Source organism: Haliotis asinina, chromosome 3, assembly GCF_037392515.1.
Source record: "Haliotis asinina isolate JCU_RB_2024 chromosome 3, JCU_Hal_asi_v2, whole genome shotgun sequence".
Lineage (NCBI taxonomy): Eukaryota > Metazoa > Mollusca > Gastropoda > Lepetellida > Haliotidae > Haliotis > Haliotis asinina.
The window spans coordinates 25,139,421-25,159,897 of NC_090282.1; the positions used below are offsets into that span (position 1 = coordinate 25,139,421).

The window sequence follows — 20,477 nt, forward strand, 5'->3', positions numbered from 1 at the left end:
GACGTGTTGAATTGTGGAAATAATTGGAATACAGATACATGTATTTTTATGTAACTGTGTCTTGCTACAATGCTCTTCAGATGGATGTTCAAAAACATATGAGCAAGTGTATGCAATTAGTAGGCAACAGATCACTCACAGTATGAGATAACAATACACAGTGTAAAATCTGAGATGTTTTTTGTTTATATTTCAAACAAGTGGTCCTTCCATAGTGCGACACCTGTTATATTTTGCAAGATTTCTTTGAGATGCTTGGTTTTGGTGACGAGGACCATTTATCATTGTACTTTGAACTGTTTGAGGAATTCAAAGATTCATATATAACAGATATACGTGTGGAATGATCTTGTAAACACACTGGCTGAAATTTCACTTCAACATTCGTGTAGTTTCTAAACGTTCTCCGTGATTCTTTGTTCATCATGTTTCGGCCAAACAATGTAAATACAGGTGATCACATTGATACACTTTTCTTTGTTTTTTTTTAAACAATTCTCCATTGAAATTGGACATTTATATTTAGACATCTATGAATTATGAAAGATGCAATGAATGATGATTTGGTGTCAACACTGGCTGGATTTACAAGCCATGTAAGTTTCACAAAATTTGCTCTGCAATGAGTGGATGATATCATTGAAAAATGAATTTCAAACAGAATTCAAAACTGCGAATTGTATCTTTGCGGTGTATTTGGATATAGTTTTGACATCAAAATGAAGATTGAAGGGATGGGACGTATATTGTATAAAGATTTATGTAGTAATGTACCAAAAGTAGAATGCCCTCACATTCACCGATGCCAAGCTAGATGTAGTGCATACGTTTGAGTTTTGCTGAAAGAAGTTACTGTTGGTTAGAGAGACAACCGACTCAGGTTGAATGTTATACAGTAGGGTTATGTGGTAACACTTTTTGTACAATGTAACAGTGTGGAACCGATCACATAACCAGCTGACAGCCATGCACTTGGTGGATTACAATTTACATAACAGTACAAAACAGTAGCCTGCGCATCAAGACACAAGAACCACACGTATACCTGCACCATGTGAAATGAGTCTAATAAGTTGTACCGATATCATTCGTTTATCATTTGGGCACCAATGACATCATTTCCAATGGACGTTCACTGTGGACATAGAACTTTCGGTTAATGTAGAAACTTTCAATTGATATAACAGAAAAAATAAATTAGGTGCTTCTGATATGTGTTATGTAATGGCTATAAAGCTACTTGATACACATTTCTTATGATGGAAAAATTGGAAGACAAAGAGATTAATTTTCACGTAAACTTGCCCATTAATGTCAGTTTTAGTATGAATGTTTTTTGAGAATGACTCAGTCAGTGTCAGAGGACACTGGGATATTAATTATTATTATTGGGAAATATCAACTCCGTAACTTCAACATAGACTTATGAAAGGTATAGAGCACAGATAGCTTTGTGTTAGTGGTATGACGATGCAGCAGTATGAAGATCATGATGCAATAATGTGTGTTTAAGTCAAGAAGATGCTGGCTGTGATAGAAGATGACTGTATAACTGACGCAAGAGTTATTTGTGTGGTGTCCGACCCCCATGCTGACGAGCAGGGTTCTGATTTTTGCCCAATATGACCTTTTCTTTGTATGCTCTTTTCCACCATGTCCACTTTTATTATACACTACATGGACAGGACCAAAGAGACATTTCATTATATCCACCGGTTTGTTATATTAAAGCATGCTTGTAATGAACACAGTTTACTGTGTGTCATATTGTGAGGTTATGCTTTTACAATCTGCTGATACTGGTTTCGTGGGATAGCTATGTGGCTTATTCAGTACTGTACTCAAATATAAATGTATTTTTGCTTTTCTCGCCACCTTTGATAAGACTCTTATCATTTTCAGTGGAAAGTTGTTAAATAAGTTTATTTGATAGTCAATTCAAAAATGAACAGATTTGAAAGGTAGTAACAACTGTTGACTACAACTGATAGAACTGAACATTCAATATGTATGGACATGTCACATGTCAGAATGAAAGGAATCAGATGTTATGTGATGAGCGCTACAAAACATACCCCAAGTCCAAAGGGGATTACTGTTTCCAGGTTTGTTTTATCAAAGTCAGTTCAGCATTTTGTGTTTACCGTTGCATGTCAACTTATGGATAGCTTATGGTGGTTCTATTGCCAGACTATTTTTTTAATTTTGAACATTGTTACCTGCAATTGGCAAAATATATGAAGCACTGATCACTAAAGGTGTGCGATATTGCCGGTACATTGGCATATTTCAATACAGAGGTAACATAACATGTACCGGTACACTCTTCTAAAATATCAAATATATCAGACATTTTAGCATGAAAGGATTCTTAAAAAGGTCTCTACACATAGCTTAATGAACACATAGATACATATAATATACACAAAATACAGTTAAAAACAGTAAAATTTCTTTATCCAATTTCTATTGTGAATCTAAAATGCACATTGCTCGAAAGCATTTCGCTATTTCACAAGATAATGAGGTCACAAGGTCATGTGATGTCATACGCGAGAGTCGCTACATCAACACGGAAAGTACAGTGGTACTTCGCCTGTTTGGTGCATCAAACATCAGTATTATTACATTGTCCATTTCCATGTGCATGTAAAGCATCCCTTACATGTCGTGATACTTAGTTGTATAAATCTGCAAAATATACCTAAAATAACATTTTGATAAAGATCTGTAACCTCCTTAACAGCTGATAACTGATATAATAAAAAATATAGATGCAATAAATACTGACAAATCCTTATTGTATTGTTATTTTCAAAAATCAGCTAGTGAAAAAGAAAATTCTTCATCATGTTCTTGTAGTATTGTTGAAAGTGTGATCAGTCCCAATGAAAGATCAATCAGCCATGAAATGAAGAAACCAGCACACAAATATTAAAGCAAATAATTTGTTTGCATGCCAACTGTTTATGACAAAATAATTAATACAGTGTGTACACCAACATCATAAAGGCTAAAGCATGCATGTATATTATCTGGATGGACTGGCAGAGGCCTAAGAAAACAAGATTCCTTCTTCTTTTTTGTCAATAGGACATGGCAACTTTCAGGTATGAAAAATACCAATACAATCAAATCCCGATGAGTCGAATGCCGGTATCTCAAATATTATGCCAATCTCGAAGTACCTATCGGTCTCGACCATTTTTTCTACCATCATATACCTATGTCTCAAATACATCGGTAAGTCAAATTTATTATTTGGACCCCAGCGATTCAACTCATCGGGATTTGACTGTATATGGCAATATGTATCACAATATGCTTTTGTCTGTCACAGTGTATCTCAATTCTGAAATGAGAAGCAATACCCTTCCCTACTGATCACTTTGTTTTATTCCACAATGTGAGGAATGTTTGAACAAGGACAGGCTGCTCGGGCCACTCTGATTTACATTGATGATACCATAAGATCACATGATAAGATAGCTATCGCAACATCCTTAAATCCTCATGCAATCCTAGGATATAGTCTGCCCCTTCAGAGGGAGTTCAGCTTTAATGAATAAACCTACTACTGCTACATTAGGCTTCCTCAAATGCAATTCATATGGTGCGACCCACTCCACAGCATAGAGTTATAAACCTAAACACGATTTTATGATTGAACTCAATCCAAGAATCTGTGACCTATCAGTTGAACCATCAAGATAGTTCTAGTGGTGGTCACGGAACAGCTATTGCAGCAGCACTAACTCTCTGGGTATAGGAACTGCCATGTGTAAGCTGAGAGTAGGTTAAGGCACCCCTATATTGCCCCAGCATGGGGGTGGCAGTGTGTTCTATGCTGAACGCAGCCCAACAATAGGGAGAGGCAATTCGCTGTTGGGACTGACTGCTCAGGCATGGTGAAAGGAGGTGTGCTGAGATACAAGCTAGTGTATTGAACTCCTATAACATGCCTGGTGATCTGTAGAATGTTGCTATTGGTGTGTCCGTACTGGGTGGAGCACAAGGTATTGTGGGGTATGGTGGTCACAGCCATAGGTTTTACTCGCTCTGGTTCTATTAGTCGGGCATGAAGGCAGGTTGAGTGTACAGGTGAGAGTGTGTACCTGGCAAACAGTTTGTATAGGTCGACCATGCAACTCTACTTTTGTATGTATTTGCGATGAAATGCACAGTTGTCACATATGTCATAGTTGTGGTTTTTAATGCAAGAAGGTTTTTAGCAATCTGTCACTGAAGCCACTAATCTGGTAAGATGGTTTTATACTTGCACATATATACATTGATGAAAGAAGACATATTTTGGCATAGTTGGCATTAAGGTGTTTCGCCAGCTTCAAAAGACAAGGATCTCAGCAATGTACATAACAGCCTAGTTCCCCATTGCTGTCTTGCACTATGGTGGTAGTAACTCCAACACTTAGCATAGACTTTTGATCATTATTGTTCTATGATTGCTTCATGGGATGCAGGTTTTCCACTCAATTTTGATCCTGCTCATGGTAACTCCAGACCAGGAAGGATATTCAAGCTGCTGATCAGTGATGTCTCTTTAAAATGATCCTAATGATACATTTGTCAAAATCCTAGTCTGAAACCTGTTTTTGCTGTGGTTATTCAACAAGGCAAACTTCAGTGTGAAATACATGTACTGACCTCAAACCAATGATCATAGATCTGTCATTTCTTGTGGAGCTTGGAAGACTTGGCAATTAACTAGATGCATTGACTTTGTTAGGGACAAAAATCATTTGGACATTTTGATAGCAACATTTGAGAGGACACGCAAACATCATGACCATATTCTGAAAATATCTTGAGGAAATTCTTCCAAATGAAACCATCTGGGACCCTGCTGTCAGTCAATTGGCTGATTTCATTCCCATTTTTGTCTACAATGCTATCTTTTTTATTTTATTTTCAATGTTCAGAGATATACATAATGGGCAATATGTTTATGAGAACAGTTCATTTAAACCCTCAAGGTTGGAAGAGATAGTAGGCAAAACTAATGTTATGCTCTGATGTATGTTTGATGATCTGCAGCTAGTACCCATAGTTCTAAGCCTGAGTCAAGTAAACTTCTCATTGGTCTAATGAGCTCAGTTCAGAGGAAGGGAATGTGTCATGGGAAAGAAGATGAATTTTCAACCCAACCATAGTAAATATATTGCTTTCAGTGATATTTTGTCATTTAGTAATGAAGAATCTGAGTAAGGGAAAGAGCCAGTAGAGTATGTTATGAAAGAGACTCATCTGTATTACAGACATGTAGCTATCATGGCTTAAAACCTGCCTTTCTTAATGCAATTAAAATGCAGCATGATCTCTTGTGAACTGAAAAACACTCCTTGCTCCCAAGCATAAAGCTAAAGGTGATCTATCATATGGCATACATGTTCATTGAGTGCCGTCCTCTCAGTATGCAGTGTAAAGGCCTCTGTTGATCTGTCCACTTTTACAAATGGCTGTAAAAGTATGTGTACATTTCATATGCATGTCTTCTGTCCTGGTACCTGTGTGTGAGCTCTCGTATAGAAATAAGTAAACTGCCATCAAACGTGCACTATGTCCAGGGATTAACTTATAACCGGGGATGAATGCACATGGACAAACTTATTCCCTTATCCTAAGGTTAATGCTGTGTCAGTTGCCTTCTGCTATGAGAGGCCAGATAATCCTGTCCACTCGGCAGTTCTTGATAAAATGAAGCACCATTTTAGCTGCGGTACACTCTATGGAAGACTCTAATCCCCTGGATTAACTTGTTATTACTGGGTAGATAGCACTGAATGGCATGCACGTACATCTAACGTTTCTACCGCTATCAGCACAGTATGATAACTGCTGGAGGTGATCACCTCCACCTCTGCTTACAGGAAAATAGTATGTTTATGTTTTTGGTACGTTTGTCTTGACAAAAGTGAAATTTTAGTGCCTTGGATTCATCAATGGATGTAATACTTTATTTGCTTTTACATTTCTGAAGGTGAAAATTTATTGATAGTTGTTGATAGTGGTTGTCAGGTGTGTAAGTGAAAGTGTTATCATGTGTATATCAGTATGACTTCGGGGAGACAGTTGATAGCGGGGTGGTAGACCAGCTGGCATACCTAGGTGTTCTTTGATTCTACAGAATATACGCAACTCTGGCAGCTGTGGTTAAAGTATAGAACAGGGAAACTACCCAACGGTTTGTAGAATTGATATAGTTAACTTGGTTACCATGAAAATTGTGTTTGCTGCCATTTTCCTCACCAGTTTATGTCAGTAGGTAGTGTGCTTCTTGTAGGCATGCTGACTCACAATGGTGAATCGTCATGTAATATTTGCTATTTATTTACTGTTTAGTGATTTTTTTATATTCAAGTATGACTTCGGCTTTCAAATCATATGATGTTATAAGTTTATTGTTTCATCATTGTGTCTGCAGAAGTGATGTCTTTAAACTATCCTGTCCTGTCAAGACAGTTGCTATGGTTACAGCAGATTGAATAAGTTTAGTCAGATCATTTTGTAATTGACCGGTCTTTAGTATGCTGTCAATAATGTTTATATGTACGTTAGGTCAGACACCAATCTAAATTCTTATTGTTCAGATTTTTTGTCCTCAGAAAACCTTGAGTCAGGAGGGAAAAAATGAAAATAAAATCACCATTCAATGTAATATTCCTTCTAAATGCTAAAAGTATTTTACTTTTGGCAATTTATTAAGTGCATATGGGCAAAATACAATAAAAAAACCCAACTTTCTTATAAGTTTACAGTTTTGGCCAATAAAACGTTTGGCTTTTATTTTTTGAGTGGAGGAAATTAATTTTATTTTATTTTTCCTTCATGAAAAACTAAGACCAGGGTATCAGTGAAACAAGAAATAAACTTGGTCTGGCCTTATGTATTATTTAAAACATGTGAAAAATATTGTATGTAGAGTACAGATGTTGACAGTAACAACTTTAGTATTGTGATTGCAGTCTGGTACATATAGACCATACTACAACGTGACTGTGGAATACATGTATACTATTTCATGAAAGCAGTCTAGAGTATAAAAGCAAGTGCAACCAGCTCTGTTGTGAAAATCAATATAAGAAAGAAAATATTTCTTATTGGAGAGAAATGTTTTGTGTTCTGAAACGTATCAGTAGGCTCTCTGTTAGTCTATACTGTATTTATTTCATTTTTTATTTTTGCTCACTGGTACGTTGGAATGTTCAAGTTCCTTTTGTTTTGTGTGACCTCATGTTTTAACTGCAGTAAGCAGTTGTAAGATAATATGATAACATTTCAGGGTTTACTGATCACTGAAGGTTAAAGAGTTTCACTTTACTATGTTTACTGTGGGATTACAGGAGTCAGTCATCTGTGAGGCTGTAGATTACACTTTCCTGTAGTGGGATACCTTCCTGTAGGCAATACCTGTCTCACAGAGAGCATCTGCAGTGAATAATCACTTACTCTCACGTTACATTACCTGATGAATGCTGGACACTTGCAGAAATTCATTTGACAATAGATATTATTTGCCATTTATGTTCACATTTGTTGTACAGTCTGTTTGAATGTATGGTTATTACATAAATGTCTTGTACAACCATTGTGAGGTATGTTTTCTTAATGGACAACCATTATGGGGCTTCTTAAGGTATGGGTCCAAGGTATCTGTGATTGGCATTTAAACCAGTAACGAGAATCTAATGTGTGGCATGGCTGATCAGTTTTCACCCAGGCTGATTTGGATCATTGCCCATGCCATCGTAAACTGCTTGACCGGACTTGATTATTTCGGGTATGCTGTTATATTGTCGGAATATTGTCAAGTGTGGTGTAAACATCGCTCACTCATAAATGAACAGAAGTCTTTGTAATTGTGTTACATACAGGGCTTTCTCTTGACCGTCAAAAGTTGAAATTTACAGGTCCTTATTGGTGGTATGAAGGTCCTGTAAAGGATTGAAAGGGTGTAGTGTAGCGTACATCCAGATAATGACTTCGAAACCTGGAATGTATCAGTGATCATGTAGACAGTAGTCATGACAGATGGATGAAAGAACAGACACAGATAACTGCTCTTGATGAACTGAAGGTATTCTCTCAGTTATATGTGTGTCTCTCTGGATGCAGTATCGTGGGTATTCTATGCCAATTCTGTACATTCAGGTGTACTTTAACGACATTTGTGTGTCACATAAATCCCTTGACATAGTATTACATATTTTTCCTTATCCTGACTCATGCTTATTTTATTCAGAAAATTACATTTTCAAGTATTTGTTGATGTGAAATATTAAAGTCAAATAAAACATTTTCTCTAGGTTACAGATTATGAAACTAACTTTTTATGTTTCTAACTGTCCATGTATGGAAACGGAAGTGTGTGATGTTAGTGAAAATATCTGTTATGTCTGAATTGTGACTATAATTCTATATCAGTATAGTCTGTTAGTTTCTTTCGATATTACAGTTTGTGTAAAATGTATTGTAATTGTAGATATATGTACAAATGGCAGCAGCGTGCTAAGTGTTGCCAGGAAATGTGTTGTATGTTCAGAATCTATTACATTGGACAGAGGTCAATGGATCATTACAGAAGGCAGCACTGATGTTGATGGGTAGATGAGGTCTCACATAAGTTAACTGTTGGCAAACATTACTAAGGGCTCTTGAGAATATTTGGTCCCTGCTGAAGCGTACAAACAGTGATTATCATATCAGTTGTATGAACGCTAGAACACACATGTGTACTATGCATTGCTTCATGTTTAGGGCCTAAACATGTCCAGATTTTCAGATCGTCATTGGCCTTTCACCAGGTTGTGTTTAAGGGGCAGTGACCTATTCTGACAGTAACATGTAAAACATTGCAATATTGTGGTTTGGTGCTCATGTCTAAAGTCTGTTCTTCATGTTCCATGTGGCAATAGGGTATGGCGTAAAACTTTGCTAAATCCATCTGTCTATCATTGATCACAGAATGCAGTGATATGCATTGTATACATTTGAGTGATGTAATTGCACAACTATGTTAACTTAGCTAGTAAGTGCAAATGCCTTTCTCTTTCCAGTTTGGTTGCAAGGCACAATAAACTGTGGTGTGAAGCACAGCTTGTAGATAATCAGCAGGCGCTTGATGATAAAAAGTATCTCCCCTTGTTCCAACATGGCTGCCAGTCCTGGTGATTTGACTTCTCTTCCTGAGAGAAGAATACATTGCTCTACTGGAAAGATACTCGTTGGCAACAGGGAATTCATGTCAGCATCAGAGGCTCTTCTTGCTTATCTACAACAGTTTGATGGCAAGTTACGGACCAAACAGCAGCAAGATGCCTATGAACTTCTGTTGGTGCGATCCAAGATGGCATCCCACAGATCAAGAGCAATAGACAATGACCTGAAGGACTCCTTGCAAGAACTGCGACATAGAAAATTGAAAAAACTACTAGAAAAGAAAAAAAAGGAACAGACAGGACTAAAGCGAGAAGGTAAGAGGGTATATTGATGATTACAGGTTGTTGTCATTCATCTTCTGAATTTTCAGTGCTGTGACAACATTGCCATAAACTTGCATCAGACTTTCACATATAATCTCTGTAATTCTCACCTACCCTTCTATTAAAAGTATTTGTCAATTAAGAATGAACTCTTGAACACAGCTTCCCAAATGTGCCTTATTTAAGGAGCTCATTCCTGGTCCCTTTCTCAAATACAGGCATAATAATTTCCTACATGTAACGGATAGTGTTGTCCCAAAATGAATAAAGTGTGCATGTACACATTGTTTAAATACTAATCTTCTACAACATGTCAAACAGGTGTAAGTTTTTACTGTAACATACAGTACAGATGTTACATAGTTAAAAGCATAATATATGAACATGTTTTCAGTTGAGGATGCCCTGTCTAGATCTGCTAACCTGCTGGATAGGATCAACGATGACAGTTCAACTGTAACACATTGTGTGAGCGATATTGGAAGTATGACAACAGACGTCCTGCTTAGCATCAACCCCACAGACACCAATAGGAACACTATTGTTGATGAAGATGGAAAACGGAAACATGTTTATTCATATCACACCCCTCGCAGTCGAACACGGACAGTTGGTAGTATACCTGTCCAGACTAACAAACCAGCATTGTCATCTCGTAGGTCATCTGTTGATAGTGCTATTCCCACCTCCATCCTCAAACACATGAATAAACGATCATCCAGTTCTAATTCTGGGGTAGCATCTCGACATTCAGAACCTACAGAAATTCTCAAACGTTTGAGGAGTCGTTCGGCTTCTCCATTACCCTTGCATTTAAGACATGGCAATCCTCGATCTAGTCATCTTGCTCCAGACTGGGTGGGTGATCTTGACACTTCGTCTGGTAAGTCAGTACCTAGCTGGGTGAATACTCTGGATGCTTCTCTTGAAGACTTGAGAAGACAGATGGCTGGTGGTCGACCAGCCCCTAGTTGGGTTCATGACGCAGAGAAATCAGACATCACTGTTGATTCACTGCTTCTGAATGGGAGAAGAGATATTGTCCTCAACAAATCAGGTCATGATAAATCAAATTTAACTGACTCTCGTCCAGGCCTGAATTTCTCAGATCTTGCAACCAGTGGAATTTCAAAGTATTCTGACAAGCACAGCTTTTTAACTGGTGGAGGGAAAGAGTTAGCTCCAAGATCTTTAGATGAAAGTGACAAATTGTTGCAGAATTCTAATCCTGGCTTTAAAGTTTACTCTGCCGCCACCAGTTCCAAAGACAGGACTTTAGGAAAGGAGATCCTTGCTGAGAGTGACCAGCTGAAGACATCACTAGACAGGTACTTGGAGAGGCTGGAGGCAGAAACTCAGAGTTCCCCTCATAGGACAAGCAAGTCCAAGATGGCTGCTGGTCCAAGATGCTCCAGCATGGAGAGTGGGTCCCATGTAATGGATGGGAAGCATCAACCACATTCTGATATTACTGGTGCTAGTCCTATACTCAAAGACAGTAACTTGAGTAAGTTTATTAGATTTTCCCCCAAAAAAACATTGTGCACCTGCATTTTTTCTAAATATCTGGATCTCGAGAACTTATACTTGGATCTTGTGTGACAGACGTAAATACCTGAATTACATAAAATAATGATAAAATATTTCAGGAGTTGATATGGATGATTTTAATAATGTTGAAAATGACATTTGTTTTTGCGCCCTTGAGGACTACTCTATATATTATACACATATTTACATATATAGTTAATCTGACATGGCAGGTGGTTATTGGCAACACACAACCTTTCAATAGTATTTTATTTTTTTCTGTTTTTTTTTTTTTTAAAAGCAGTGTCAGTAGGGGGTGATATGAGGGGTCACACTCAATCCCTTCTATTCTTGCAGACATGTCTAGTCTCAGTGAGGAGCCAACGTTCACCCCAGCCCGTGTCAGGTTCAGCCCCACCAAACAGGACATTGCTGCAGACCTGCATCAGAGCCCCAGCACCGATGTAGTGTTGGATGGAGACCGGTCCTGGGAACACCCTGTTGGAGCATAGTACGTCTTGTTTACTCTTATCATTACACTTTTAGTTTAATAGGAAAGTATTCAGTATTTTTGTACTTTGTAATAGCATACGTCTGAATAGTTTACATTGAAACGTCTTTTTCTTAAGAACAGATTCATGGTGCTGTTGTTTGTTTCAGTAAATCCCCAGTATATGTTGATGACAGAAAACAGATTGGCAGTGCACTGCGTAGTGTGAAGAAGGTAAGTTCTTCTTTAGCAGCATCAGAGTTGGAACCAGCAAGATCTCAGTCTTGATTACGCATGATCTCAGATTGATTAAGTGGAGTATGAGCCAGATTTAAGTAGGAACTAAGTGGAGATCATTGCAGGATATGGCAAAAGACATCATTCACTTCACTGCTTGGTAAATTTGAAGGACATGGTAATTTTTAAATGTGACAATGAAGTCAGTACATCCTTATAGCTGTAATATTATGGGGTTACTACATTCAAACATGATATTGCCCTGGGTCAGTCAAGGCCCCAAGAATACTATTTAGCTTACTGAACAATGGTCATGTTGAGTTTGCCGATTTGCAAATGATGTATCACTGCTGCTGGTAATTGTAGTATTTGACAACCAAGACTCTAGTGAGCACTTTCTACTCTCTACTTGAAATTCATGAAAGACTTGAGGTAAACTGATACATTGTTTACTTGCTGTGTTACAGACACCCTCCCCTACACTGACTGGGAGTGAGCAGCCCGGCAGTATCGAGGCCCTCAAAAACATGCTGTTCAAACTCCAGGCAGAAGAGTCCACTTCTGCAACAGGGGTGAGACTGACACAAGGATAACTATATCTTGATAACACGAGAAGACTTTTTAAAGAAAGCAGTATTTTTATAAGGCATTTGCTGTTTATTGTTCTGTGATGTCCAGGTTTTGATAGTTCATCCTGGTTGTAGCAGTGTTGTAAATATGCTGACAACATATCTGTATTCAAATCGTATTTGGTGGTGTATGTGTTGTAGAGCAAGACAATGAGCAACCCCCTGGACCTGCCAGCTCTACAGGACTACAACTTCCAGGGAGAGCCTGGAGGACAGTCATTGGAGAAGTATGTACACAAGCATGAACCTCTAGTGTATAAAGGGAAGCTGGGAAAACTTCAGACCCTTAGGACCAGGGAAACTATAAAGCAGATGTTGTCATTTCTTGTCGATTAACATTTTTCTCTAGGTGACATAACAAAGTTGATGATGAGGTATGGCAGATGAAGTCTATATGCCACATCTGTGATGTTTAACTACAAGTAAAGAAGGAATTATTTCCCAATAAATATGATTCATCAATAAATACATGCTAATTATCATTCCAGATGCTTTGAAACATGGCATTAATGTATTAGAACTTTGAGTAATGTTTCATACTTTACTTTCATACTTTTTGTGTGATGGTATTTGGAAGAACATTTTTCCATAAGTTCCTGAACTGGCTAAACATTTTGGTGAAGTTTGGAAGATCAAAGAGCTGTTTGCCAAATTAAGTTATCAGCTCATCCTAGACCAGCACAGCTAACACAGACATCATGTCCTTCTGTTTCAGGGCTCTGGTACACCTGTCTCGTCTGAAGAACTTAGTTCAGACCTCACAAGTCCCATCTGACTCAGCCAGCACAGTGACAGTAGCAACATCATTGATGACGGCATCAGGGCTTTCTTCCTGAACTACAGACAACCTCACCATTTTATCTGATTAACAAGCCCATCCGACTCAGCCAGCAGTGACAGTAGCAACATCATTGATGACGGCATCAGGGCTTTCTTCCTAAACTACAGACAACCTCACTATTTTATCTGATAAACAAGCCCCACCTGTCTCAGCCAACACAGTGATTGTGACAGTATAGACATTTTTCTAAGGAAGAGAGTTTTATTGATGTCAGCTTATGTATCTTGAGGAACATTGTGGAAGAGGATGTCATTTCTTCATAGTGAATAAGCTGACAGCCATACAACCCTCATCCTTATCTGTTTCACTTCTACATGCCATTCAAATGTCATACAACATTTGTCTACTACAATGACTGATGAATAGACTGTAAGTTGTAAGCTGGATAGCTGTTCATTTTTGTGAGGAATTTTTGGTCAGTCTGTAGCCAGTTGCTTTTCTTGGCCCAGTCGATAGTACAGACCCAGCTGTCATAACATGATACGTTTTGTAACCAGTGTACATATTGTTTCATTTTGTACAATTAATTTTATGTATTATGACAATTTGAGCCAAAACAAATCTTTCACATTTCTCTCTATCATATTGTTTGTATACTACTTCCCTGAGAATATAATCAAAAGTTATTTTAAGCATTTGTCACCCAAATGGCGTGTCAGAATACTAATTATTACTTAGTATTTTTATTTTGTACTTGATTACAAATTTAATGTCTCAAATTTTGCATGAAATCTCACATGTTGACCATATTAAGCCAAAATGACAATTTTTGTAACAGTGGTACTACTGTATGTTGAGAGAGTCAAATCCATGTATATAAATAGAAAGTAGTGATATTTTGATGATCAAATCCAATTAAATGAAATTGTAAATCATATCTTGCAATGTTGTGTTTTACATTTCGTAATCGCTTGATTGTTCACCTGTTTACAGTTCAATTTTTGACTGTACATGTAACACAAAGCAGGTATATTTTAGTGCTCACTATACACAAGAAAATATGATTATCAAACAACCTACATTCCATATTAGGAACTGGGACATGCACGTCACGGTCAGTGTTATGGCTGTTTTTGGATGTACAGTCAAGCCGCGTTAAACCGAACACTTCTGTTTTTCATCAAAAACGTTCGGATAGTTTACTGAAGCAAACACCACCTCAGGGGAGTTACTTCCCTTTGACATGCTGAGACAAGAACATACGAACGTATACATGTATCAAATGACTTTATTACAGTTTGTAGACATAACAACTTGAATATTAACATAACAATCAATCAATGGAATGTCTGAACAGATTATTTATAGTATTACACATACCAATCACCTCACTTCTGTTGAAAGAAATCTCCAATAACAGTCTGCTTCCCCTTGATAAACTTGTTTCAAAATTGAGTAACGTGATTTGAAGCAGTAAAGCCACCCGCGTGAATAGTCAAAATCATGAATGTCCATTTTGTTTCCGAATTCTTGACCAAAATGCTTACTAATCAGATCAAAACTGGCTTTAGGATTTTTCTCTTTGTATCTACAAATTTCTCTTTTTTGTGCGGCAGTAATTTCACATCGTTTACGCTTAGGGGCGGGACTTGCCATTGTGACTGACAGGTGTCAAGTGCAGCTGATCTCATTTTGACTCGATCGGTATTTTATACAGCAAGGAAACATGACAGGTATTACTCTAACTAAACAAAAGTGAAACCTATTAACTGATTAAGATCACAAACTAATGACATGCTCAACTCAGAAGTGTCACCTCAGTTAACAATTACAACTGAAGTCAGCCGATGAAGACCAGCGCACGAGGTAAGACTATTATCCGAACCTTTTTGATGTACCGCCGGATTAATGAAGCAAAACCATGTGTAATTAGCCAATCTGTTACCGCTAATTAACGTTCGGATACGGAGACTGAAGCATCGGATTAATGAATGAACAGGTAATGAGTTTATATAGTAAACAAGATTGGTTACAGCCAGCTACTGTTCGGATATCGCGGGAATCGGATTGTCGGGGTCCGGACTAATGCGGTCTGACTATGTTGTTATGCCACACTTCTCTAAAAATCAGTATTGCATTTCTCTCATTAGTACGAACTATCAGCCCTTGTCGAAGCTACCAGATATACTGGACAAATATTGTTAGAGATATATGAAAATTTTAAAGAGAAATTTTGAGAAATATTTATTCATTGACATACTGATAGGTATATTGGTATTTTTATGATTGATATTCTAACTTATTTTGTCCAGTATTATATATTCCGTAAGGATCTTATGTATTAAGATTACATTATTAAATTAAAAAGTTTGCATGAACTAATGGGAGGTTGTATTGAATTGACACTCACGTCCTCTAGCAACCAAATTTTATTTCAAGCAATGTCCCTTGGAACACTATTAAAGCATATATTACGCAACTGGTTTGAGGCCTGTCCAGCAAACAACACTGTATGCGACAGGCTTCGATCTATGAAGTAATCGTTTACATTCCATATGTGGCAAGTGTTGCCTATTTGGTAGCTAGCTGTTTACCTTGAAGTTTCAATTATTTCAATTTCAATCGTCATTTATTTTTGTGCATATGCCCAACATATTGTTGAAAAAGAGTGACATTGTGCCTTTAAGCACAAATGCATGTTTATCATATTATGGTAAGTACCTCACTGATAGTTCCCTATGTTGCTCTAATGTGAGCATGAAGGAAGGAACACTCACTGACTGATTAACAATAGCATCACATCACAAATCCGATTTAAAAATTTATCATGTGTGCATAATACTAGAAATAACTAACTTCCTGTTTCCTTTTCACTTTAACTTGAGAGAATGGTTGCTGAATAGATGTTTTCCTGCTGTATGTTCTGTTTATACTGTTATCTACCATGCCAAACTATTCACTCAGTCTTCCTCCAGAACAGTACAGTGTTACTGCATGCATATGCAAGTGTTTATGCATGCATGGGTACTCGTGGTGCAATGAAATAACTGAATGCCCCATGCTTGCTTTTAGTGACACCTTTTCATCTGGACTTATTTGAGTACCGGTATTTTGTTATGTTAGGGTTATGTTAGAAACAAGTTATAACATAATTAACAAAGTTCATATTGTACAATGTAATTGAGATCTACATGTAGACACAGTACCACTTTCCAAGTGGCGTCATCAAGTGGCCAGTTGGTTTACACAGGATGATCAACTTGTAAGTTTTCAAATAATGAACACTGTTCACCCACAACACAGCCACATCAGTCATGGTGAATACATGACACTGCTTGTTTGCATTCAAGTAATTGTGCTTACTTGTGTGTTCAAAACTTGGAAATTGAACAATCTTCATCCATGATGCCACAGGAAGAGGTGACTTACAGGATTGCCATTGGTAAGGCTACTCGCAATAATTTCATGACACATCTGTCAAGGGCAACACTCACATTAATCTTCTTAGGCATTAATTTAATGATTTATAGGATCTACTTGAAGTGAGTGAGTTTAGTTTTACGCCGCACTCAGCAATATTACAGCTATATGGCGGCGGTCTGTAAATAATCGAGTCTGGACCAGACAATCCAGTGATCAACAACATGAGCATCGACCTGCGCAATTGGGAACTGATGACGTGTCAACCAAGTCAGCGAGTCTGACAACCCGATCCTGTTAGTCGCCTCTTACGACAAACTGAGTCGCCTTTTATGGCAAGCATGGGTTGCTGAAGGCCTATTCTACCCCGGGACCTTCACGGGTCGGATCTACTTGAATCATTCATAATGCTTTAAAGAAATATACTAGCGGTGTGACGATACATCGTACTATCAATAATCGTGATACTATATCAAATGATAAATATGTCGATACTTTTTTCGTATTGTGATACGACCTCAAAATTGTTGTTTATGTCAATATTTACACGAACTTGATATCAAATTATACGCTTCTAAAGAAAATAACTGCAGATAGCATATCATGTGTATCGAATCATATTGAATCGTTCGAAGATATTTCGATAAGTATCGTATCGTGTATTTTCTGTATGGTCACACCTCTAACGTATACTGAAGCTAATAAACGTTATACTTTGTTTCTGTATAGCATAGCGACCTATTTTTTCACAATAAGAATAACATTCACATCTCAAGTATAGGCATATTGATTTCATAGCTACCCGCTGTAATACCCAAGATTCATATCTTGATATGTAAATCAAGCACTTAGGCAACAATGATCTGGGGCAAAGGAAATTATATGGAGATTTAAGTGGGTATGTATAAATATATGTTTCTTTTAAGTAACTGTTTCATGATTAAGTACAAATGCTACTTGAAGTGCATCCTCGATATCTACAGGGTATACGAATCGTTCGAAGTACCACTGCACCCTGGATGCATCTACGGATCGGCCCAATAATTTTATTACCTCCCTTTTCTGGCTCCGCATTCTCACAGTGGCCAATCAGCTAAGCTGCAGTTATAACTGAGCTTGCCAGCATCAACAAAGATAGCGGTCGCAACTGCAAAGGTTTGTGACTCAGATTAGGGGGAAATCATGCAGACAAATTTATAGGTCCGAAACTTTACAAAAATATATGCAAGAACTCCTACCGCTTTCAGCGAACCTCTGCATGGTTTGTGTTGCCAAGTTTAATGGTTTAGATAATTTGAAAAGTGAAAGTGATGTTGTGATTGGTTCGCTCAACTTCCCAGCGTAGACACCTGATTGGATAAAAAGCCAGCCAAGGGAGATAATAAATTTATCGGGTTGAGCCGTAGATGCGTCCAGGGTATAGTTGAGACTTCTCGGAACGTATACCCTGGAGATATCGAGGATGCTTGAAGTGTTGTTGAATGTTATGTTGTTGACTGGTGTATAATGTTGTCTGTATTACTGTGCCTGCAGATTAAAGATGTACATACAACAGTTATCTGACATTGTGTAGTCCTCTTTCCACATGGGAGGACACAGTGATGTTGATTGTTGTTTCTGTTCTACTAGAAGTACACAAGATGCTATGTGTCTATAGTAAACAAATCTTAACATGGATTGTTTTGTTCCATGATGTTTCATGCCACACTCGTCAATATTTCAGCTGTATAGTGGTAGTCTTCATAAAATGAAATCTGAACCAACATGAGCATTGATTGACAAGTCGACCAAGTCAGCAAGCCTGACTACCTGATCCAGCTGGTCACCTCTTACTACAAGCATGGGTTGCTGAAGTTTTATAGTAAACATGTGGTATGTTTCATAAACACTCTTACGTGTGTTGCATATGCATTGATAAGCAGACTTACTCATCCAGCATGTATGTAATACAAACCTAGTCATGGATGTCTGTTAGTACACAAGATAAAATAATTCAAAAGTCCATGGACTTGTAGAGAAAGGCAAATGTAAGGATTATTGTTGAGGAGAAAATTAGTTTTATGACAAAGTTTAAAACATAAGGTAATATTGCCTTTGTTCTCCATTTGTCCAAGACTAGACAGGCTAATGAATCTTTTTCAGTTTCTATTGCTTACATCTTAAACCTGCAGATGTCTAAAGCTATTGCTTCAGCAGAAAACCTTGCATTAAGTGCCCTGCTTCTGAAAACACTCACTGGCCTACATCTACACCAGTTAATGTAACGGGGATGACTTGACAGCAGAGAACCAAGCTCCGTTGAGGCTGTAGTTCAGAGTTTATTTCTGTAGTTGACTAATAACGCAAGTCCGAAACAATGTATATGGATATATAAATCTCTGTCAAAATAACCCTTTTTATTACATTCAAGTTATTGCACATTGTTCCGATAACAATGGTTCCACTACCACTGAACATATAAAAAGAACTCAAATATATGGACATCACATAATTAGAGGTTCAGTTACACAAGATTCTTAGAAGTGCAATTATGGAACACTTTTGGCATCTTCCAAACAACATCAGCTTGTCTTTCCATCTATGGGACAACTTGCATCAACTGACCACATATTGTGAGGCACCAAAATCATACACCATCCAAGGACCTATAATATATGTATGCCTTAATTAGCATGAAAATTCTCACCAGAAAAGTAAATGTGCAATCTGTTTGGACTCAAATATTAATCTGAATCAATTGTAAGTGAAATTGACAACTTTAACCCCGAGTCAAGATATACCTCCACCAAATACGTAAATTCAGCTGCAATAAATACTGAATGAACCTTTCAACAACTGAACATATTTTTGTAGTTTATTCCTTTTCTTTAAAATCAAATATAACTAACCTGAATTCCACCAAAGTCAATATCCTCTTCCCATGACTTCCAAACCACCATGACCAGTTGGGAGAAAGACAGCAAGTGAACAAACTTCACACTTTCCAAGTGCAACTAAATTCAACATCCAATCAAAATGCTGCACATCTTCAGCCAATGAAAACCAAGGACAAAACAGCAGGCCTGACTCATTAAAACTTGGCTAATTTGCATAGGAACTACTTTCAACCCATGACCCAGTGACTTTAAATACATCATGGACTTGTGACAATGTAAACCTTTTCAATAACAATTGTATTATTGTTAAAGGTTTCTAAATTGATCCCAAACAGACAAATAAGACAAGTTTATTTTTCCAGAACTACTTTCGCCATTTGTGTATTTTGTACTTGCTATGTATTTTAACCTTGTTATATATTTTGTACTTGTTATGCAATTTGTACTTGTTACATCAATATGTAATGATTATAAGCTGTCACCCACAAAGATTAAAATATGACTTGACACTTTCATGAGTATGCAGAAAAAAGACATTGGGATATGCTTTTTTTTTAGTGATTTGTTTATCTGGCAATGCCAACTCTCCAAGTGTGTGTTTGAACGAGGACCATTGTTACCGAACTGATTCCACATAGACACTTTAAATGTAGCATTGTCATCTACCCAGGGTGTTGTCACATAGTCTGCAAATGTATTCACTATGGGCTTGTTTGGTCTGTTGACAAGTGCCTCTATCCAAACTACTTGTACTACATCAATGGGCAAGAGAGGAAGACATGCTGCTTGGTGAACTATAGCGTACACTCCTGCATCTCTCTTGTAGTCCAGTGGTTTGCACTTTTCTCAGCATACACTGGCTATAGTGAAACAGGCAGCCTCTAACATGACAGTCTGGGAGGACCTCTTCGATGGCTTAATGGCAGGTAATTCAAAGTTTGTGTGGACAATGTCTGGGATGTTCAGTTCCAGGAATAGTCAGGACTATGTCATAAGTATTTAGTTGTCTGTTTG

At 37.6% G+C, this 20,477-nt stretch overlaps 1 protein-coding gene across 3 annotated transcripts in view; it reads left to right on the forward strand.

Moving 5' to 3' along the window:
* LOC137277731 (uncharacterized) overlaps positions 1-14,102 on the forward strand; it is a 28,734-nt gene extending 14,632 nt beyond the window's left edge. The window contains exons 1-9 of one of the 3 annotated variants that reach the window (XM_067809627.1): positions 4,052-4,101; positions 9,075-9,491; positions 9,895-11,007; positions 11,388-11,541; positions 11,691-11,754; positions 12,225-12,329; positions 12,528-12,613; positions 13,102-13,174; positions 13,278-14,102. In XM_067809627.1, the coding sequence (XP_067665728.1) occupies positions 9,140-9,491; positions 9,895-11,007; positions 11,388-11,541; positions 11,691-11,754; positions 12,225-12,329; positions 12,528-12,613; positions 13,102-13,174; positions 13,278-13,283 (1,953 nt within the window). In that variant the 5' untranslated portion in view covers positions 4,052-4,101; positions 9,075-9,139 and the 3' untranslated portion in view covers positions 13,284-14,102. Of the gene's footprint in view, positions 1-4,051; positions 4,102-9,074; positions 9,492-9,894; positions 11,008-11,387; positions 11,542-11,690; positions 11,755-12,224; positions 12,330-12,527; positions 12,614-13,101 lie in introns of those variants that run through there. The other 2 variants (XM_067809626.1, XM_067809625.1) reach the window with 2 other exon arrangements.
* The last annotated feature ends 6,375 nt before the right edge of the window (positions 14,103-20,477 follow it).